Below are 23,264 nucleotides of genomic sequence, written 5' to 3'. Positions count from 1 at the left end.
ATCCCCGGCACTGAATAAATGTCAGATTCACAGGCTTGCGGCATTGAGAGGCACAAAAGGCCTACCTGGTCATGCCACGAGGCAGGATCATCTATCCGCCACTCATCTCCCACTCCCAGCTGCCCACACAACCCCCAAGACACGATGCGCTTTGCAGAAGACACGGGCAGAGCAAAATTGCTCCATGGGGATTCAGAGACGAGCCAATCCACAAGCCGCAGAAGGCAAATAAAACCATCCCATCACTAGCCCAGCCCCAGACATAGCAGTCAGAATCAGAGAGCAATCAGACTCGTGCTACAGGAATTGTGATCTGTGCAAAAAAACCTGCTGGAGTAAAACCACGTCCAGCGACCTGTTAAAAATAACAAAGGGGTTAAGTGTGTTTCCTGCAGTGAGACCAACTGTACTTTCTTATTGGCATTAAATTAGATGCAAGAACGCAGCTGGTTACTGATGGGGCCAGGATGTCCATAAAGCGTCCAGGCACCTGCTGGTAAGTATATCTTGTTACCCAGGTGCCTCTTCGCTCTCACCTGTCCTGCTAGGAAACATTATGGGCAGGCAACTACCGTTGACCTCAACCTGGGCCTCCTTGTTTTAATTGCTGTGCTGGATTAATTGGGTAGTTGCATTGCATGTTTATATGTTAATGTTACAATGGGATTGTTCCATTGTCTGTTTTGATTCTGGATGCTTTTATTTTTTAATGTTGGCGTACTTGGTTTTTATACTTGTAGCCTGCTTAGTTGCCTAAATTATATTGAGATACAGTCATACCTCGGGATGAATACGCTTCAGCTTAAATATTTTCAGGTTGTGCTCCACGGCGACCCGGAAGTAACGGAGCGTGTTACTTCTGGGTTTTGCCACTCGCACATGCGCAGATGCTCAAAACGACGCCACGCACATGTGCGGAAGCGGCGAAACGTGAACCGCGCACGCGCAGATGTGCAGTTGCGTCTTACTTTCGCTTCGGGATGCGAACGGGGCTCTGGAACGGATCCCGTTCGCATCCAGAGGTACTGCTGTATTACGCTATTAAAGTATATCCGTATCCCTGTATCATATAATGGCTCCTAGCCACAATGGCTATGCTCCATCTGCATGGCCAGAAGCAGCAATCCTTCTGAATGCCATTTGTTGGAAACCACAAGAGGGGAGAGTGTTCTTGTGCTCGGATCCTGCTTCTGGTCTTCCCTTTGGAGCATCTGGTTGGGCAATGTGAGAACATGTGGCTGGACTAAATGGGCCTTTGGCCCTGATCCAGCAAGCTTCTTCTGATGCTCTTCTAATTCAGGATAGAGGACAGCATTACAACATGAAATACCATCAAAATTAAAATGCAAATCTCTGCATCAAGCGGCATATACATTTTTGACTGATAATAATGGCAACCTGCAGTGGGTGACTAATCTCTGCTTTGCCTTTAGCAGCCGATGAACTCAGGCTCAACGGCGCTCCCTGCTGACATGCCAACCTTCAACCTCATCAGCGAAAGCCTCTCCTTTGACTTCAAGGATACCGACATGAAGAGGTTGTCCATGGAGATAGAGAAAGAGAAGTGCGTTGTTCTCCTTCTTGGCTGTAGTAACTCATAGTCTCGTGGCGCTGCATGGGTACAATGGAGATTCCACCCACCTTTTTTTCTTTCAATGTGACATTTAACTTAAAAGCATAGGAAGCTGACCGAGATCATATCAGACCATGCTTCGATCTAGCTCAGTTATTGTCTACAGCATGACATTGGCCTGTGGACCAATTGTGGCCCACCAGGAGGGTTCACTTTGGCCCACGAGGCCATTTCCCCCAAGCCATGCCCACCTGTCCACCAGCTGAACGTCGCTGGATGATGTTGGCTGTTGGGGGCTGGATTCAGTCCTGCTGGGTACTGCTTCATCAGTTTGCAAACCACTGGAAAGGTGCAAACAGCAGGACTGAACCTTCCATTCATCAACTGGTGGGTGCAGGGTTCAGTCCTTCTGGGTGCTGCTCCGTTAGTGCATATCCTGCAGCAAACGTGCTGGCGAAGCAGACCCCTCCTCTCACCCTCAACTTGTACCAGTGGGTGGGACTGTCCATTTCTCAGTCACTTGATGTCATCATGATGTCAGATGATTGACAGTCGGTTGGCCCCATCTACCGCCAAAGTTGTCCAGTGGGGGTGGGGAGATAGTGATCTGACTTGCTGGGCCAGAAAGGTTCCTCATCTCTGATCTACACCGACACTCTATGGCAGAGATGGCAAACCTCAGCCCTGGGGGGCCAAATGTGGCCATCTAAGCCTCTCTGACTAGCCCTCAAAATTCTCCCCAGTCTCCTAAGCTTTCTCAACTTGGGCACTGCAAGCATCTCAGATTTTTACCATGTCCCACTACCAAGGAAGGGTAATGTCCTGATCTAGTGGAGGTTTGCAGTTCCCGGTGCTCCAGGCAGGCAGGATTCCAAGGCAAGTCAAAGTCAGCACTCCGGAGACCAGTCAAAGTTTGGGTTCAGGACCATGGACAGCAACCACTCAGTTGATACCAAACATCCAAGTTGTCTCAGTGAAGGCCTGGAGCTGAGTTTTATAGCACTGTTTCAATTATCTGGAAGCCCTGCCACAGTGTCCTGGTCAGTTAACTGGCCAGCAGTGCTTTCTTCTGCCCCCTTTGTTTTTCTCCAAACAATGGGGTTTCAATGTGTGAGAAATTTCACATTAGAATAATAGAATCATAGCATTGCAGAGTTGGAAGGCACCATGACGGTCATCTGGCCCAACCACCTTCAGTGCAGGGATATTTTATCCAACGTGGGAGTCGAACCCATTGCCTGAGATTAAGAGTCTCATGCTCTGCTGACTGGACTATCCCAGCACCATGGGACTCTTGATCCCCTGAGGTGTCTCTGCACCAGCCATCAGAGTCTGGCGACAGTGGTGTCTGCTTGAGGTTCTGTGTAAGGGATGCAGGCTTTGGTGCAGCGCGGCCCTAAGCATGGGTCTGTCTCACCCCTGAAGCTGCAGTTCCCGGAGTACTCTGCCTCTGACAAATCTTGCTCTGAGGCCGTGACAACTTTGCGGGTTGCTCTCCCGTCATCATTTTTCCTAACGCAGCGGAGGTGATGCCCAAAGACAGCTGAGCGGTGTCATATTGTAGGCATGTCGGCACACCTCTGTCTATTCTGGAGTAGAAAAGGTACCGTATTTTTCGCACCATAGGACGCACTTTTTCCCTCCTAAAAAGCAAGGGAAAATGTGTGTGCGTCCTATGGAGCGAATGCAGGCTTTCGCTGAAGCCTGGAGAGCGAGAGGGGTCGGTGCGCACCGACCCCTCTCGCTCTCCAGGCTTCAGGAAGCTATCCGCTAGGAGTGGGAGACCCAGCTCTCCCACCGCTAGCGGAGCGCTGCATTAATCCCGAAGCTTGGGGCGTGCGGAGCTCAGCGCGCCCCAAGCTTCTGGGTGCCGGCAAGGTCTCCGCTAGCCCTGGGAGAGCCCCGCGACGTCGCCCGGCTCTCCCAGGGCTAGCGGACCACTGCGCTAATCCAGAAGCTTGGGGCGTGCGGAGCTCAGCGCGCCCCAAGCTTCTGGGTGCCGGCAAGGTCTCCGCTAGCCCTGGGAGAGCCCCGCGACGTCGCGCGGCTCTCCCAGGGCTAGCGGACCACTGCGCTAATCCAGAAGCTTGGGGCGTGCGGAGCTCAGCGCGCCCCAAGCTTCTGGGTGCCGGCAAGGTCTCCGCTAGCCCTGGGAGAGCCCCGCGACGTCGCGCGGCTCTCCCAGGGCTAGCGGACCACTGCGCTAATCCAGAAGCTTGGGGCGTGCGGAGCTCAGCGCGCCCCAAGCTTCTGGGTGCCGGCAAGGTCTCCGCTAGCCCTGGGAGAGCCCCGCGACGGCTAGCGGAGACCTTGCCGGCGCCCAGAAGCTTGGGGCGCGCTGAGCTCCGCACGCCCCAAGCTTCGGGATTAGCGCTCCGCTAGCCGTGTCTAGGCTGCGGATAGCAGCCTGCTTCCCGGAGCGTCGGGCGCCCTGAAAGCAGAGCTCCCGGCGCTTCGGGAACACACCCGCAGCGTGGGGACCCTTGTAGGAGCTCCCCGCAAGGCTCCCCACGCTGCGGATAGCAGCCTGCCGCCCGGCGGGTGGGGCGCCCTGAAGCAGAGCGCCCCTCGCGCCAGGCATACATCCGCAGCTTGGGGAGCCCTGCAGCAGTTCCCCGCAAGGCTCCCCAAGCTGCGGATAGCAGCCTGCTTCCCGGAGCGTCGGGCGCCCTGAAAGCAGAGCGCCCGGCACTTCAGGAACACATCCGCTGCGTGGAGAGCCTTGCAGGAGTTCCCTGCAAGGCTCCCCACGCTGCGGATAGCAGCCTGCCGCCCGGCGCGAGGGGCGCCCTGAAGCAGAGCGCCCCTCGTGCCGGGCAAACATCTGCAGCGTGCAGAGCCCTGCAGCAGTTCCTCACAGGGCTCCCCACGCTGCGGATAGCAGCCTGCTTCCCGGAGCGTCGGGCGCCCTGAAAGCAGAGCGCCTGGCGCTTCGGGAACACATCCGCTGCGTGGAGAGCCTTGCAGGAGTTCCCCGCAAGGCTCCCCAAGCTGCGGATAGCAGCCTGCCGCCCGGCGGGTGGGGCGCCCTAAAGCAGAGCGCCCCTCACGCCAGGCATACATCCGCAGCGTGGGGAGCCCTGCAGCAGTTCCCCGCAAGGCTCCCCAAGCTGCGGATAGCAGCCTGCCGCCCGGCGGGTGGGGCGCCCTGAATCAGAGCGCCCCGCGCGCTAGGCAGACATCAGCCAGCCCCACAAGCTCGGGGGACAGCAGGGAGGCGCAGCGCCACTATCCCGCTGTTCCTCGACCTGGTTCGGTTTCCCTGACCTGCTTTTGGGGGGGAAATAAAGGGAAATTTTTTCCCCTTTATTTCCCCCCAAAAAAACTAGGTGCGTCCTATGGTCCGGTGCGTCCAATCGTGCGAAAAATACGGTAGTTCCGTGGTTCAGGATTTAGCTGTGATTCCTGCATTTCAAGGGCTGGACTAGATGGCTCCCTAGGTCCCTTCCAATTCTACAGTTCTGTGATTTGCAACTTCTGAATTGCTTATCTGACTACCAGGCTGGTAGGCTGGTCCAGATGACATTCAGTCACCTGTTCCAGCTTTGTGAGGACGGGTGGGAAAGAAAAAACAGAAAAAACAACAACCCACCTCTGCTTTAGCGAAGCTTTTTTGGTGCATTTCAAAGCAATGTCATCGGTTTCATCCTCCAGGCAGCGCTTCAGGGATAATTAAATGAGAAGCCTATCTATTTTAGCTGGGTCTGCAAAAATTGTTTGGTTTCGCAGCTAACGGCAGGCACTCTGTGTGTGTGTGTATGTGTGTGTCTGTGTGTGTCGTTGCTCAGGGTGGAGTACATGGAGAAAAGCAAGCACCTCCAGGAGCAGCTGAACGAGCTGAAGACCGAGATCGAGGCTCTGAAGCTGAAGGAGAGGGAGACGGCGATGGACATCTTGCACAGCGAGAACAACGAGCGGGGCAGCAGCAAGCACAACACCATCAAGAAGGTATCGTAGTAAAAAACGGGATTTCTTGGTGCGTGGAAATGCGGCCGAGGTCAATTCAGGACATGTCGCGCAGGGAGAGAGAGAGAGACCTTGTGCCATGTTTTGGAGAGCGCCTTTATTTAATTATTTTATTTTTATTTCATAACATTTATATACAACAGCCCCCTCAAAGCTGTATGCAAAAAGAACAAGACATTGACATTGTCAGTAAAAAAACAGTTAAAAATGGCTATTGAAAACGTTGAAAAACAGTAATAGCTGAAATCAACAGCAAGCTAAAAAGCAGATGAAAATGCAATTCAAGATTCTACGTATCTGAGTAGCCTTTGCCTAAATCAAATGCTTCCATCAGGTGTCAAAAAGGGCACAGTGAAGCTGCCTGATCTCAAAAGGCAGGGAGTTCCGAAGTGTCCATGGTGCCACGTTAAAATGCTCAGTGGCTTACAAACGTGGAACCAGTATTGCACGGTGGCTGTAAAAGTGCCTCTGGCGTTTAGTAATTTCTAGTGCTTTTTTCTAGAGGGGACGCAGGGGTACGCATACCCCTAAACATTTTGTGAATCTAAGTTTGGCCTCATTGAGGGACGGTATTTCAATATGAGTAGGAAAATGAGAGTACCCCTAAACATTTTTTTAAAAGAAAAAAAAACTGGTAATTTCCTTAGAGAACCTGAGAAGACCAGAGGAGTCTTTGGCCTTCCAGGTGTTGCTGTTGCACAACTCCCACTGAGTGTTTCTCAGCCACCTAATGCTTGGGGGCGGGGATGGGGGAAGGAATGTTTTCCAATTCTACCAGAAATTTAATAATAAAGGAGAGAGGTGCACCTGACTAGAGGGGGCATTCCATAACCAGGGAGCCACCACCGAAAAGGTACTGCCACTGGTCAGTGTCCAACTCCTATTGCAACAGCACCAAGACGCAGTGTCCGATAGCAAAAAAATAACAGAGGAGCTTTACAGTTTCACTTTGGTCCTAGAAACCTCCTGCCCCACCAATGTCACTCACAGTCCCTCTCCTATAGCAGGTTCTTATAGGGCTTCCAAAAGCAGGGGGGCAGAGAAAAGTGCACAGTATGGGGCTGGAGATCTCCTTCATTTCATAACACGTAGAGCTGCAGCAGGGAAAAAGTATTGGAGTGAGAGAGGGGGAAGGCAATACATCTCACAAGGGCCATGCTGGATTCCCCCACAGAGGCCCACGTGATCCACCTCCATGGCTGGCCAGTTGCATAAAACCAGGATCTTTTTTCTGCCGTTGCAGCCCAGCAGCTGGTATTCAGCAGCAATACTACTCCTGGATGGAGAGGTTCTACTTAGGCATCATTTCAGAGCCTCATTTCCCATATTGCTGATCTCAGCCAAAAAAAAAAGTTAAAAATTCATTTGACTGTTGAATGTCCGTGCTTCCCTTTGTGTGCCTCGTTTGGTTACAAGAGGAATAATTGCCTCAGCTCTCTGCCTGGTTGACCTGCTGTTTTGAAATCATTCTTCTCCCATCGTTGCGGGATTCAGCAAGGTTGAAATATTTGCTGAGAAGAGGGAAATCTTTGGATTGCCTTGAATATCTCTTTGGAATCCCAGGAGACTTTGTCAGCAAGGAATCGCCCCTTTAAGCCAAAGATAACAAGCTTTCTATTAAAAAAATCCCTTGGCAGATGGAGGGAGGATCGTTGTAGACAAGAAACCTGAGTTGCTTCATCTCATCTCTGCTTTGTTTTATTTTGATTTATTTCCTACTCGGATTTTGTTACTTTATTTATTCGTTTGTTTCATTTGTGTCCTACCTTTTCCCCCTTTCACCTCTAAGGAGCTCAAGGTGTCAGACATGGTTCTCCCTTCTCTAATCCCCACAACAGCCCTGTGAGGTAGGTTAGGCTGAGTAGGGCAGAGACTGGCCCCCAAGGTCACCCAGCAAGCTTCATGGCTGAACGGGGGATTCGAACCCTGGTCTCTCCCAGCTCCTAGCCTGCCACTCTAACCACGGCACCATATTGGCTTGTGACAGTACCGTCAACATATTTCGACCCAGGACCCACCTTTTAACCTCAGCCCAGGACATGGGACCCATTTCTGTTTTCTTTTTCTTTTTAACTTTATATGTCCAGATGCAAAGGAGGCTCTTATATCAATAATATGTAGAAAATATGATTTTAGGAAGGGCAGCTTGTCGTTTTGGGATGGACTGAAGTGGGACGGGCAGGGAGGGGCACCCATGCACCCCTGACCTCTGCGCTGCGGCATTACTGCTGCTTTCCGGGGGGGGGGAGAGGGAGGGTCAAGGTGGCAAGGTGACTGCCGTTATCCTGGTGCACCAACAAAACCAGTCCGAGGCTTCTTCCGGTGCCTACTGAAATCATACTCTGCACCCTTTTTCCTTGCTGCCTTCAAGGGACAGCTTCAGAACAGATCTCGTGCTGGCCTACATTGCAATTTAAACAGATAGAAGGAAAGATCAATAGATCAAGGTTGATGCCCACTGCTGCGACAGGGGAACACTCTCCTGGCCCATAGTTCATTTCTTTCATTAAAATGTATAAACTGCTTTGTTGCAAAAAAACACAAGCAAACCCTCAAAGCGGTTTACAAAGAATAAGAGAGTGACATTTTCAGCTAAAACGACTATTCAAAGCAGTCAAAAGACAAAATCAGCAATAGATTAAAACCAGATTAAAACATACACCGACACCCTCCCTACATGTCTGGGTAGGACTGTCTAAACAAAAACGTTTTTAGCAGGTGCTGCAGAGAGTACAGCGAAGGCGCTTGCCTAATGTCAAGAGGCAGGGAGTTCCAGAGGGTTTAAGTGCTGCTGTGCTAAAACTATCCAACTGCCGGGCTTGGCCTGTAGCATTTTGGCTTGCCCTCCAATGAAAATGGAATACAATCCTCGCCCACGATGTTTTCCTGTGTGAGTCCCGTTAAAATGGGACTTTGAGTGAGCCTTGGGCAAGAGAGCTTTCCGGAGGAGATAGTGCCCAGTGAGCTATAGAACCGCCAACCCAATTTTCACACTTTGTTTGAGGAAGACGCGACCTGGGAACGTTGACACTCTCGATTTCACAGAGGACCTCTTCTTTTGTGTGTTTGTTTCTCATTTTGCCGGTTTAGCCTCAAGCCCAGGGCAGAAGACCTATCTGCATTTGAGACCTTCCAAGTAGGTTATTCCAAGATTTCTTTGCGTGCGGTGATGGGATGGCCACCTGTCTCTTACTAACCCCTGCATGAGCTTGCTTGTGGGAAATCCACCGCCTTTCACCACACCCGGCAGGGCTATTGGAGCTTGTCACCCCACGCAGGGTCCTTGTGAGGGTGAAATCTGGCAAACAGGTCAGGAGCCTTATGCTACCCCTCCTCCCGGTGGGTGTGATGCTGGAGGGGACCTCTCCTCCTTTTTTGCCGCGTCCCCCCACTTTTGGTGCGATTCCACCAGTCTGTCACAATTAACACATTGACAAGTCTTGACAGAAGGAGGTTTTGCATTGGGAAGTAAGGCAGCGCGCAACATTTATATATATATATTACTCCACCGCAGCTTTCGCCAGCCTGGGGCCCTCCAGATTTTTGGGACCGCAACTCCCATCAGCCCCTAGTCAGCACGGGTATATGGTGCTAAAGGGCATGGTCACACTGGAAGGGGCTGATGGGAGCTGTAGTCCAAAGCATCTGGAGGGTAGCAGGTTGGCAAAGGCTTATCCTGCCACCTGTGCTTCTTCACTTAGCCCAACAGATCAATAATACTCCATTAGGAAATTTGTTCACTTAGTGTATATCCGAAACGCAGCTGTGCATCTTTCTCCCACCATCACACAGGTAACAGCAGATGTTAACGGTTGCTAGCTCATTTCTGGGCCCGGTTAGAGGTGCTCACATTTAAATCCCTAAACAACTTAGTCCCCAAATTTGAAAAGGCTGCCTCTTTCCCTACAAGACCCTCTTGGGTATTAAGATTGCCAGAGGGGGCCCTCTTGGTAGTTCCTCTGCCCCCAGAAGTTCAGTGGATGGGTGAATCAGGAGAGGGCCTTCTCCGTGGTGGCTCCTAAGCTGTGGAATTCCCTTGCCACAGAAGCAAACCTGGCACCTTCATTATGTGTAGGCTAGAAACACCCCTCTTTACCCTGACCTTTGATGCTTGAGATGTATATTTTTAAGACCCACCCTGTACCCATGGCTGTTAACATGCTTTAAACTGTTTTTCATATGGTATTTCTAAATTGCTTTAACCTGTCCCGGGACATTATGGTGGAGGGTAGCGGTAATGAGAAAACGTAGAATTACAGAGTTGGAGGGGACCACAAGGCTCGTCTAGTCCAGGCGCCTGAAGTTCAGAAATTTTTTTGCCCAACGTGAGGTTCGAACCCATGACCCTGAGATGAAGAGTATCATTCTCTACCAACTGAACTATCAAATAAATCACAGCAACAATATGGAAGGGTTGGCTTCCTGCAGAGGCCTCTGCGTTCAGAAGCTTGACCTTTCCCAATTCTCCACCTCCTCTTCAAAAAGCCACGGCAGAGGAGCACTTACACAAAAACAGGAGCGATGCCCCCTCCTTTTAGGCTGCATGTGTGATGGGGAAGGGAGGGGCAGACACCTCTCCCTCTGCCCCACGAAGAGAATCGCCACCCTGCAGGTAAAGTCAAAAGTTGAATCCTCAGCTCTGTTCCTCATCTCCTACACCCTCCCCTCATTAATCACCCCTCTCCCTTGGCAGCCGATTGATTCCCCCTCCTCCTTTTTTAACTTCTGAAAAATAAATCTTTCTGAAACCTTTTTTTGAAGCTGCCGCTTTTGCTCTCTCCTGTTCGAGTTGAGCACTTCAAAGCTGCTCCCTGGTCTTTGGAAGCCTTCGCTTGAGCGTCCTCACTGGCTGGTGCTCTGGCACCTCTGCTTCGTGCCCCCCACGGTTTGCTCTGCAGAATCGTTCAGATCTTGGTGAAGGGCAGGAATGCCACCCAGGCTGTTCCTGCGGGACGATCCTTAATTGGAACGGCTTGTCAACGTTGGCACCTTTCAAGATGGGCCATGGGGGATTTGGGGGGGGGAGCGGGCTTTCAGAGTCTGCTAACTGGCCACACTAGCGTTACATAAGGACATCTGAAGCGCCTGCCAGTGGCCCATCTCGCCTGGATCCTGTTCTTACAGTGCCTGCTGGAAACCTGCAAGCAGGATCTGAGCACAAGAGCAGTGTCCCTGCCCTGTGGTTGCCGCCAGCTGGTAGAATCATAGAGATGGAAGGGATCCCTAAAGCTCATCTAGTCCAACCCCTTGCAACGCAGGAATCTTTCGTCCAACATGGGACTTGAATCCATGACTCGGAGATTAAGAGTGTCATGCTCTATGGACTGAGTGGTTGCTCCTTCCAACGGTGGAGGCATAGCATTTGTGAGCATAACAATTGTGGCTAGTAGTTGCCGATAGCCTTTTCCTCCATGCGGTTGCCTCATCCTCTTTTAAGGTAAGGGACGCGGGTGGCGCTGTGGGTTAAACCACAGAGCCTAGGACTTGCCGATCAGAAGGTCGGCGGTTCAAATCCCCGCGAAGGGGTGAGCTCCCATTGCTCGGTCCCTGCTCCTGCCAACCTAGCAGTTCAAAAGCATGTCAAAGTGCAAGTAGATAAATAGGTACCACTCCGGTGGGAAGGTAAATGGCGTTTCCGTGCACTGCTCTAGTTAGTCATGCTGGCCACATGACCCGGAAGCTGTACGCCGGCTCCCTTGGCCAATAAAGCGAGATGAGCGTCGCAACCCCAGAGTCGGCCACGACTGGACCTAATGGTCAGGGGTCCCTTTACCTTTAAGGTGGTGGTCATCACTGCGGGAGCAGTGTTCCCCAGATTAACTATGTGCTGCATGAGGACGTCCTTTCTTTTCTCTGTCCCGGATCTTCCAACCTCCAGCTTCTTTGGATACCCTCCAGTCCTCAAGTTACAAGACAGGGATAAAAACTTCCCCCTGTCCACTTCCTAAATTGAATCTTGAAAGGGAAGATCAGAAAGAACGATAATATTGTTCCTCCCATGCCATCTCTTCCCTGGAGCTCTTATTTTTGGTGGCCTCAAGTCCTGGTAGGTCCAAAGATGGCTTTGTAGCTAGTCTGTTTGCTAAAAAGCAGCTTTCCGGTCCTGAGGCTAAGTATATACCTGGGGCAATGCAGCAGGGAGGTTTCATGCTGGTTTTGTGCCCCAAGGAAGCAGGTGAGCCATCAGTGAACAAAAAGTATGAATGGTTGCCGTGATGACACTTGGTTTAACTGGCCTGTTGCTCCATTGCATCTTGTCTTTGGCACATGCAAAATCTTAGATGAGCATTTTTTTTGGGGGGGGGGGATTTTCTTCAAACATAAAAGTTACTGAGGCCAACATGAGGCTACTTTGGCAATCTAGAACTTCTGGCTAGCATGTCCTCAGTGGGGCAAATGGTGGCATCAAACCCTTTGGAGCCTGCGTTGACTTTGTCTAAACCTCTGCCTTCTGTTAGATCTCGGGTTGTCTTTTTCTCACTGCCTGCCTTCCTAAACTAACCCACTCTCCTTGAGTACCTCGCCGCTCTGCTTTGCTCTGTCACTTTGCCTGCGAGACTCACTTTCCCCTCAAGGCCCAGGCTGCAGAGTTGGATTTCCCAACAGTTCCAGACCAAGCCACTTTCAGAATGGTGCTCAAAAGGGGGTGAGACATGCAGCAGCACCTTTGCGTGAGCAGCTGTCGCAGCTGATCCATTTCGCACAGCTGTACTATTGCATGTCACGTGGAACTTAGTAATATGAAGCGCTGTCATGCGGAAGATGGAGCAAGCTTGTTTTCTGCTGCTCCAGAGGTAGGACCTGAGACAACGGGTCCGAATGACAAGAAATGAAATTCCAACTAAACAGTGGGAGGAACTTTCTGATGGTAAGAACTGTTCAACAGTGGAACAGACTACCTTGGAAGGTATAGAACTCTCATTGCTGGAGGTTTTTAAACAGAGGTTGGATGGCTATTTGTCATGGAATCAGTTACAGATAGGTAGCCGTGTTGGTCTGCCATAGTCAAAACATTTTTCCCCCCCAGTAGCACCTTAAAGACCAACTAAGTTAGTTCTTGGTATGAGCTTTCGTGTGCATGCACACTTCTTCAGATACGTATCTGAAAACCAAGGTACAACTGTACAGGGTCTTCAAGTTTTGGGACATGTTATAGAGTTGCACAGGAACATAGGAAGCTGCCTTTTCCGGAATCAGACCATTCATTCATCTAGCTCAGTATTGTCCACACGGACTCGTCAGGATTTCAGGTAGGGAATCTCTCCCACCCCTACCTGAAGATGCTGGGGATTGAACCTGGGTTGTTCTGCATGCAAGGCAGATGCTCTTCCACTGAGTTACGGCCCTTTCTCAGAGGAGAAGTAGGCAGTTCCCTGCCTCATGCCATGGACAACTTAAAATTTTATACAGCATTTGGGAAGACAGCAGACAGACAGCAGCAGAGGACGAATATAAGGAAATTCATTTCCACATACTTAGATTTCCTTCCACTGGGAGGCTGCAGACCGAAGGTGCTAAACCAAAGCTTTATTGGCAGAGGTGGGTACGGAAAGATAATTTAAATGGGACGCAAGAGCTGGTCCTGAGAGGAGGTTAGGGAATTTGTTTATTAAAAATCTCTCCTTTCTGCTGTAAAACAGCCCTCGAGGCAGCAAGGAGCCCTCAGAATAACACTCAGGGGGTTCGAGATAGAAGCAATGTGACAATGCTTAATGTTTGGCTCCTGGGTTTGATTGGTGATTTGTTTGAAGGACCTCTGGATCTGCAGTTAGACAATACTGCAAATTCTATGTCCTTTTAAAATGTGTTTGTGGGAGGGTTTTTTATGGTTTGCTTTTGTTTTTATTATGTATTTTGTGTTCTCATTTTGTATTTTTGTGTTGTGAGCCACCCTGTGATCTTCGGATGAAGGGTGGCATGTTGTTGTTTAGTCATTTAGTCGTGTCCGACTCTTTGTGACCCCCTGGACCAGAGCACGCCAGGCACTCCTGTCTTCCACTGCCTCCCGCAGTCTGGTCAAACTCATGCTGGTAGCTTCAAGAATACTGTCCAACCATCTCGTCCTCTCTCGTCCCCTTCGCCTTCTGCCCTCCATCTTTCCCAACATCAGGGTCTTTTCCAGGGAGTCTTCTCTTCCCATGAGGTGGCCAAAGTATTGGAGCCTCAGCTTCAGGATCTGTCCTTCCAGTGAGCGCTCAGGGCTGATTTCCTTCAGAATGGAGAGGTTTGATCTTCTTGCAGTCCATGGGACTCTTCAAGAGTCTCCTCCAGCACCATAATTCAAAAGCATCAATTCTTTGGCGATCAGACTTCTTTATGGTCCAGTTCTCACTTCCATACATCACTAAAGGGTGGCATACAAATTTAATAAATAACAACAACAATGAGGAAGGAAGGAACACACGGTGCTGCCCTACACCGAGTCAAACCATTGGTCCATCTAGCCCAGTATGGTCAACAATGACTGGTAGCAGCTCTTTGGAGTTTCAGGCTGCCCTACCTTGGGGTTAAATCTGGGACCTTCTGCATTCCAGGCAGCTGCTCTGCCACTAAACAGCTGTTACCCCTTGGGTTTCTTGTTGGATTTAGATCCATGCAGCACAGTCGGATGCTCCACCTCGAGCTATGGCCTCTCCTTCACTTTCAGCCAGAGGACCCTGCATTTCAGGGGGTTGGACTAGATGACCCTTGGGGTCCCTTCCAACTCTACAATTCTGTGATTCTATGTCCCAGTTCCGAGTAGAGGCCCCTCTGTGATGAAGCCCCGGCATGGGAACAAAGGTCATGTTTGCGACCTCCCGAGTTTCCCTCTCCACCTTGGATGGAGCCTGCAGAATTTTTCATGTTTAATTATGTGGTTAACATGCTAATCCCCTTTTTATGAGCTCCGGGGGCGCAGCACAGACATCTCTTCAGGAAGCTGATTTCCTCTGCACATAGTGCGCTGGCTTCGCTAATTCCAGCTGGCTGAACTTCAGGGGGGCTGGCTGCTGCTTCAGACTTCAGAAGAATGTAGAAGACGGGGTTTGTTTTCATTCTTGAGGGTCTCTCATTCTCTCTATGCCTCGGACTTCAAGGGTTTCCTCTTAGGCCAGGCTGATGAATCTGTGACGAACGCTCAACAGGAGCAGGCAGGATTTTGGAGCAGCTTCAAACTTGTTTTTCTTTCTTCCCCCCAAAGAGAAAAGGCATGTGTTTTGCCTGCAAAACAGGAAAGAGGGGAACCAGAGCGATCCAGCTCTCCTTTCTGGGAAAGAGTAAGCAGTTGGCATGCCTTCATAAGAACAGTAGAAGAGCCTGCTGGATCAGGCCAATGGCCCATAAAGTCCAGCATCCTGTTCTCACAGTGGTCACCAGATATCTTTTCTGGGAAGCCCACAATCAGGACCCAAGCATGTGGTCACTGTCCCGTCCTGTGGTCTCCAACAACTGGTGTTCAGAAGCATTCCTGCCACTGAGCATGTGTCAGGCTTCAGGGAAGCAGCTTCCTCCCCAGTGGCAGTAAATAAGAAGATCAAATGAAAGGAACGTCTTACAAGTTAGGTTCTTTAATAATCACAGTGAGAGACAAAAGAACACGTCTACCTAGAAATGGTGGTGCTCCCAACTAAGGGTCACCCCCCCCCGTCACTATTAATCTATGTCACTACTATGTTTTATAATCTGAGCTTGTACCCTCTGTGTTTTCTGCTCTAACACTTTCTGAGCTCTCCATGTCTTTGAAGAAGGGGTGTGTGAATGCTGTCTAGAGACTGTGAATCTGTTAACCCCCTCTCTTCCAGTGTTTCTTTTCCTAGCTGTTCCCCATCCAGTATTTCCCAGCTTCTGCCTTCTGAACTATACCCCTCTGCAAACCTCTGTTCCAAATCTATACTGTCCTCCTGCTCCTGGGAAGATTCAGGATTAGGATCAGGGGGAGGGGGTGGCTTCCATCATTATTCTTCAGTGCAGCCCTCCTCAACACAGTCCCTGACAAGAGCAGAGCCATCATGGCTAGAGCTCCCGTTGCTCGGTCCCAGTTCCTGCCAACCTAGCAGTTCGGAAGCACGTCAAAGTGCAAGTAGATAAATAGGTACCACTCCGACGGGAAGGTAAACGCAGTTTCGATGCACTGCTCTGGTTTTGCCAGAAGTGGCTTAGTCATGCTGGCCACATGACCCGGAAAAACTGTCTGGACAAATGTTGGCTCCCTTGGTCAGTAAAGCGAGATGAGCGCCGCAACCCCAAAGTCGTTTACGACTGGACTTAACTGCCAGGGGTCCTTTACCTTTTATTGTTAAGCCACCCAATCTTGTGACCATCGCTGCTTCCTGCAGGAATGAGTTCCATAGCTTAGCCATGCATTGCATGAAGAAGTTCTTTCTTTTATCTGTCCTGAATCTCCCAACCTTCAGCTTCATTAGATATCCAAGAATTCAGGGAGAAAAACCTTTCTCCATCCATTTTGCCCATGCCTTCCCACGCCAAGGCTCACTCCAACCGCCAGTCCTCTTAAGTAGCTAGCTATTCTCCTCCATAAACTCAGCCTTTCAGAAAGGTTCTGTTGGTACATTGTCATTACTGTGGTGGAGAGCTGGATTTAATGGGCAGCCCAGATCCTTATCCTCCCCACTCCCCCTACGTGGGCCTGTCCCCCTGTCAATAGTCTAGCGTCACAGTCCTACGATTCCCCCTTTCAGCCCTGCCCCATTGAATTAAGCAGGGCTTTCTTTTTAATAAATGTGTATAGAATATTACTCTTTCAGATGCAGAAAAAAAGCTGTGCTTTTGCTTCAAAGGGTATATTATAAACTGAAAGGAAATGGATTCATGAAAGCTGTGGAGTGGCTACGACACCTCCAGCTTGCTCCAGCCTATGTTTACTCAGGAGCAAGTCCCACTCATTTCTCAGACTAAACGTGCACAGAACTGCAGCCTTTCTCTGTGCTATGCTTATATTCTGCGTTCCTATAATGCAATGAAAGAGTAGCAATAAATATTATCGTTTATTGCTATCCTTCCATTACATTATCAATACATTTTCTGAGTTTATGAGTGTGTTCTGCCTTTGCATCATGATGCTGAGCTCTAGATACTGTTTCTAAGCTCAAGTAATAAAGCCTTGCTTTCTTTACCGCTGGTGTGCCCAGTGTGACTGGTAGGGTGGAAGGCAGGGAGACCAACAGTAGAGGGAGCCAGAGCTAATGACAGGCAGAGCCAACTAAGACCGGGTGTAGCATCATAGAATCATAGAGTTGAAATGTCACCAGCTTAAAACGTAACTGGGTCGTTATTCTTCTTAGCCCAGATTGGAGCTGGTTTGGGATCAAACTTATCAAAAGGCAGCCTTTCCCAAGAAATGACAGGATAGATATGGATTGTGGCTAATGTGTGTACACCAGTTCTCAAACCAGTGGCGAGAGCGCATTAGATGCAGAGTAAGCAGGAGCGTGTACAGAGTCTAATTCAGCTTTTGCCGTTCTCCTTTCTGCTGCACTGAGACTAAGGAGGCGGGAACTGCTAGAAAGTAAGCAGGCAGGTAGGTGGGGGCTGGTGGAGAGCAGACTGAGATTTGGGGCACAGTGCCCCATTCCCCCGTTTGCAGGGTTGGAGAGGGAGGCCTGAAAAGTTTAGGGGTGTTAAAAGGAGATTGCTTAGATGCCAGGGTGACCTTGTCTCTGCAAAACGCAGCCTCTGTGCCGTTTGCCAGTGACAGGTAAATGAGATGCTGTAAACTTTTTATGCTGCTGAAATACAAGGCAAGGTTGGCAGCATAGTTGGTTGTTTTTTTTTTAAAAAAAGGGATGAGATATTGTTTGCATTCTTTTTAAGGGCCTGAAACTAAATGTTGCATGCAAATCTGTGCCTGATACCCTGGTTTCTTGAGAAAAGCTGTTTTGAGAGGGGGGATTTGGAGCAGTAAGTAGCATGTATGTTAACCCTTTGGTTACATGCTGTTTCAAATCAATCCCTTAAGAAACAAGAAAAGCTTTGCTGGATCAGAACAATAGCACATCTAGTCCAGAATCCTGTTCTTACACTGGCCAATCTGATGCTCCAGTGGGAAGATCCCAAGCGGGACCCGATCACAACAGCACTCTCCTCTTTTGAAGTTTCCAGCAACTGGCATTCGGAAGCGTTGCTGTCTTGAACTGTGAAGGCAGAGCATAGCCATCATGGCTCGTAGACAGCAATAGCTTTCTCCTCCATGAATTTGCCTGGTCCTCTTTTGAAGCCAGTTCCGCAGTTTAATGAGCGAGTTCCACAGTTCAGTGATTGGGACTGAAGAAATGGCTTCTTTCATCTGCCTTTCCAAAGGGACTTTTCTGTCTCACACACATCTCTAGGTAGATCTGGAGACTCCGCTTCCTTAATTCTTCCTCTGGAGTCACAGGAAGCCCCATCTGAGATTCTCAAGTGGAAACAGACTCCTAACTCAGAGTAGTCCCATTTCCGTAAACCCCACACCGTGGCTGTTTCTCCTCCTCCTCCCACTTGCCCCCCCCCCAGTATTATTGGGGATACGGCCTAAATGGATTTGGTGGTCTCATTTCAATTCTGTGCGATTTTTGCCAAGCCAGCAAAAATGGGGGGGGGGGGCTGCAGTTATTGGGTTAGCTAGTGCAAAATGAGCTTGACTGCAACAGAGTTATTGGTTCCTCCAAATCAAATAAAAGCCCCGGGTCTCCTGGGGGGATACAGCAGCCTCCAGGCAGAAGGAGCAGAGAAGATCCCCCCCTTTTTTTCTTCTTCTTCTTTCTCCTTCTGGCTATTTGATTGCCTTCCTCTTCTCTCCCTCTCCCCTTCATATATATATTTTCTTTGATTCGCCCAGTTAGCGCATTGTAGAGCCTATTCTCCTTCCTCTCTCCCCTCCCTCCCTGCAGGAAGAGGGACGGATCGCACAATGGCGCCTTGTAAAATCAATTTTCTCCCTGTGACAAAAATGTAATTTGCTCTTAATCACCCAGGTTTGGCTTGCACGAAATCTTGCTGCGTGCGATGGCACACACATGCTCGCTTTCCCCCTCCCCGCCTTGCATCTGCGTCGAAGAAAACAGCCCACACATTCAGAGACACCTGTAGTAGCAGAGGAGGAGGAAAAGCTTGGGTCTGATCTTGTCTCCTTCTAGAGAAGGGGGATGCTCAGAGAGAAGCAGCAGAGGCCGTGGTTGGTTGGGGGGCATGCATCTACTTCTCGTAACCACCAGGGTGTTTTGGATAAAGAACGGCAAGCATGGGAAACAGGCGGCCTTTGCAGAGCCAGCCCTTCTCCCTGCAGGCTTCGGCGTAGGAGGCTCTGTGCCACCGAGGTGTGCAAGTCTTTGCCACTGATTAGCCCGACGCAGGGAAGAGTGAAATTGGTAGTTTCCAGAATAACAGGGCGAGATGTTTTGCTGCAGGATTGCCCTCTGCATTTAAAAACCAGGGGAGAGGAGGGGACCTCAAACCCAGGGACTGAATATGCCCCCCGAGCCTCTTTATCTGAGCCTCAAGGCTTTCCCCAGCAGCACCATGGAGGCTCCCTGCTTGGCACCCTCCGGGAGCCTCTCTGCCCAGCTTGAAGTCTGCTTGCACCTCCTGCATGGCTAGATGAGAGAGGAGAATGTGTAAAAACCGGCCTGCCATCAGAGGTGGTTGAAGGGCAGCATGACCGGTGGGGTCGCAATGGGTGTCGTGCTGCAGGGGGAGCCACAACAGTGCGGTAGCGCCTGGAACATGAGAAGTGGGGTAGGGCGTGCCAAATTTTAGCATTGCTGCTGAAATTTTAGAGCCTGGAGTCTGTAGCTGACGCTGCTCAAAGGCAAAACTGGAATCTCTGCTCGCTTTTGCTCCTGGCCCTCCCCACCAACAGCATGCGGCCCCTGGAAGGATGCCCAGGAGGAAAATGTGGCCCTCTGCCTGAAAGTTTTCACACCCCTGATTTAAAACAGAAACCCAACCAGGGTCAACTAGGTTGTTCCCTCTTCCTATTTTATATTTCATTATTGCATTTGTAGCTCACCTTTTCCTGTCCGAGGAACTCAAGGTGGCATGCATTGTTCTCTTCCTCTGCACAACAACCCTGTGAGGCAGGTTAGGCTGAGAGGCAGTGACTGGCCCAAGGTCACTCAGCGTGCTGCATGGCCGAGTGGGAATTTGAACCCTGATCTCTCCCAAGGGCTAGTCCGACGCTCTAACCACTACACCACCATCAGCTCTTGGTTCTCACATCCCGCTGATGTAGCCGTTCCGGTCTCCCTGCAGGGTCTTGACACCCTACGTCCCTCAACACAATTCTGCGGACACCAGGTGAGGCTTCTTTGAGCTCGGAATGCCTTTCCGCTGGGCTGGACATGTCAGCCTTTGTCATGGCCGCCCACTCTCCATCCAAGTGCCATCGGTGAGCAGCCGTCCCCAGAGCAGCCGTCCCGGCAACCAAGGTAGCTGTCAGAAAAGCAACAGGCAGCCTTGACAGGTGATGAGACGCCAGGCAGAGGCCGAGCAGATTCACCTGAGCAACTGATGCCAGGAGGAGAGGGGACAGGCTGGGAACAGTGTGCCCCTGCCGGGGATCCTTTTGCAACAGAGAGAGACACACACACACCAGTATTTCATCTCTCTCTCCCACCCCCCACCCCACCCCCCACCCCCCGCTTTCTGGCGGAGCTGCTGTTTTCGACAGTGCACCGTTCCCCGCAGGATCAGAGGCAGAAAGCGTCCGTCCGCTCAGCCAAGAGCAAACTTAATTCCTCCGGCGGCGGGCAGGGATGCACACAGCTAGCTTTAATTGGATGTGAGGAGGCAGCCGTGGAGGAGAGATGTGGGCCAGACCTTCAGCGTCTGGCGGGGAACTCCCCAATTTGCGAGATTCTGCCTAACGGTGCCGGGCGTCCTCCCACACTCCTTGCCTGGCAGAGGCAGCGCAAATAAGGCTTGGCGCGGCTCTGTGAGGTCTCCCAGATGGATCTCCTTGGATAAAATCCTGTCCTTCCCACAATTTAGAAATAGACATCTGCACTTGGAGGCAGCAGTGCTTCTGAATACCAGTTGCTAGAAACTGCAGGAGGGAAGAAGGTTCTTGCTCTCGGGTCCCACTTGCTGGCTTCCCGCAACAGCAGTCTGGCTGGGCGCTGTGAGCAGAGGATGCTGGACTAGATAGGCCATTGGCCTGATCTAGCAGATCCATGTACAGTGGTACCGTACTTAATTCTTTCCGGAGGTCTGTTCTTAACCTGAAACTGTTCTTAACCTGAAGCACCACTTTAGCTAATGGGGCCTCCTATTGCCGCTGTGCCGCCGCTGCACGATTTCTGTTCTCATCCTGTAGCAAAGTTCTTAACCCGAGGTACTATTTCTGGGTTAGCGGAGTCTGTAACCTGAAGCGTATGTAACCTGAAGCGAATGTAACCCGAGGTACCACTGTACAGTGGAAGCTCGGTTGTTGAACGTAATCTGTTCCAGAAGATCGTTTGACTTCCAAAACCTCAACAACTGAGGCACAAAGGGCTGTCGGCAGTTTCAATGATGGAAATTGAGAAATGCGCCTCAGAAGCCGTTAGACTTCTGAGGCACATTAAAAAATGGAAGCAATTACTTCCAGGTTTTCGGCATTTGGGTTCCAAAACGTTCAGCTTCTGAGACGCTCTAAAACAGAGGTTCCACTGTATTTATATCTTTACTTGATAGTTCATTCATGCTGCGATCAGGGGAACTAGCCTGTGGCCCTCCAGGTGTTGCTGGATTCCTAATGCTATTATTACCACCATATTGGTGTGAATAGGGACCACACTTTCTGACTTGCATTTAAACCTGAGTGTGGCCTGTAATGGTGTTCTGGTAGGTAAAGGAACCGGGATTTCATAGGTTTTGTTTTAGGAATGCGGCCTGTGTTTGGCGGCAGCTTGTATTTGAACAGATACAACACGTTTTTAAAAGAATTTGTTCTCTGCCAGCCGCAGTTTCCCATATTGTCAATACTTCACTGAGCTAAACCTTTCTTCTTCTGCATGTCATGTACTAGGATGAAGTTCTTGCGAGGCTTTAAATACACCTGATTTCACACACCCAGCACCTGTGCTAACTTTCAGATGGTCTTGATTTGTATACTTGATGCTGGAATCATATTTGTAACCATCCCATCCATTTCAAATCCATTGCATGCTTCATACAGAGGGCTGTCCTGTAGAAGGTGGAGCAAGCTTTTATCTGCTGCTCCAGAGGGCAGGATCCGAACCAATGGATTCAAATGACAATGAAGGAGATTCTGACTAAACTTTCTGATGGCAAGAGCTGTTTGCTTTGCAGGGGGTTGGACTAGAATGACTCTACACATCTGTGATTCTGTGATTCCATGACCTCCATCCACTTACAGGCTGCCACCAAACCAAGGGGAGGTTCTGCTCTGTCTTCTTCCTGTTTAGCATCAGACTCACAGCTGTCAACATTTCCCTTTTTTTAAGGGAAATTCCCTTATTCCGAATAGGATTCCTCGCAAGAAAAGGGAAATGTTGACAGCTATGATCAGGCTGGTGCCAGAAGCGGCCAGGATTGTTTGCGCTTGTTACCTAAGAAAGTGTGCATAGGCAGAGCAGAAACTAGGCAGCCGTTCGCTGCCATCGGAGGCAGCCACTGGATACATTCCAGCAGAGGGCATTAAGCCTCTGCAGTAGTCTCTTCTTCAATCCAGCTCCCCCCCCCCCGCCCCCAGCAAAAAGTAGTTGCAAAGGAAGCTGCCTAATCTATACCCGGTCATGCCGTTGAGCTTGCTGTTGTTTAGTCCTCCCCATTGCTTGCTAAGAGATCCTTTAAAACCCGAGTTGCCAGAACCCGTGCCGAGCCGCATGATCGGCTGTAGGGCCAAGGAACTGGTGTGCAAAAGGCATTTGAGGCCGGCAGGTGTGAGAGGAGCAGCCAGGGAAGTCGGCGAGCGTGAGTTACGGTGCACTCAACGCTTCCTGTAAGAGGCTATTTCTCAGCAAAACGCCCGACCCTTTGACTGGAGCCGCTCACGGCTTTGTGTCTGCTGGAAATAATGTTCCCAATTAGCTAAGCACCTTTTAGATGCGCCGCACCTCGTTTGATAATCTGGGAGGCATGATGCGTCCTAGGATGCCGATTAAGGAGGTAGTAATCAAATACGGCAATTATCTCATAAGGTCTGCGGTGGGTCCCTTTCACAGTCACCTTCCTGCAGGATTGCAATAAGATTCACACAAACATGCTCTCTCCTTCCTGTTGAAGGGGCTGATGGCTTTGTCCTCTGCCCTGAAGGGATCTGGAGAAGGGTGTTTACATGAGAGAAGCCAAAGCAGTTTAGCTGTCACCCGCTTCTGCCCGTGCATCTCGGAGCTATAGATCTCTGAAGAGGAAGCCGGGGGGGGGGGTGTCTTGAGAATTCCACGGCGCTCTTGCGAAACGGATTGCCAGAGCCTTCCCGGTGAAGCCGTGACACTTGCCATCAAGATAGCTTGTGCATGTTTCACTTGTGGAAATTTACAACTGCAATGTGTTGGGGGTTGGTAAAAAGCAATTCAAACTACTGGTTTAAATGGGTGATTATTGTTTTTCTAATTATTATTACTAATTGTTAAGGAGAAGGGCCGTAGCTCAGTGGCAGGGCTTCTGCTCTGCGTGGAGAAGGACCCAGGTTCAATCCCTGCCATCTCTAGGTAGGACTGGGAGAGCACTATGTCTGAAATCCTAGAGGGCTGCTGCCAGTCAGTGTAGACATTACTGAACTAGATGGTCCGATCATCTGACATGG

At 50.3% G+C, this 23,264-nt stretch overlaps 1 protein-coding gene across 4 annotated transcripts in view; it reads left to right on the top strand.

The window, feature by feature from the left end:
* Window positions 1-23,264, top strand: part of NF2 (NF2, moesin-ezrin-radixin like (MERLIN) tumor suppressor) — a 102,368-nt gene that overhangs the window by 73,477 nt on the left and 5,627 nt on the right. The window contains exons 14-16 of one of the 4 annotated variants that reach the window (XM_081892399.1): window positions 1,437-1,564; window positions 5,362-5,521; window positions 8,630-8,675. In XM_081892399.1, coding sequence (XP_081748525.1) covers window positions 1,437-1,564; window positions 5,362-5,521; window positions 8,630-8,665 — 324 coding nt within the window. In that variant the 3' untranslated portion in view covers window positions 8,666-8,675. Of the gene's footprint in view, window positions 1-1,433; window positions 1,565-5,361; window positions 5,522-8,629; window positions 8,676-23,264 lie in introns of all 4 variants that reach the window. The other 3 variants (XM_081892398.1, XM_081892397.1, XM_081892396.1) reach the window with 3 other exon arrangements.

The sequence above is a fragment of the Podarcis melisellensis genome, assembly GCF_964234715.1.
Source record: "Podarcis melisellensis genome assembly, chromosome: 16".
Lineage (NCBI taxonomy): Eukaryota > Metazoa > Chordata > Lepidosauria > Squamata > Lacertidae > Podarcis > Podarcis melisellensis.
The sequence above is the reverse complement of the archived record's forward strand: the minus strand, read 5'-3'. Positions and strand labels throughout refer to the sequence as shown.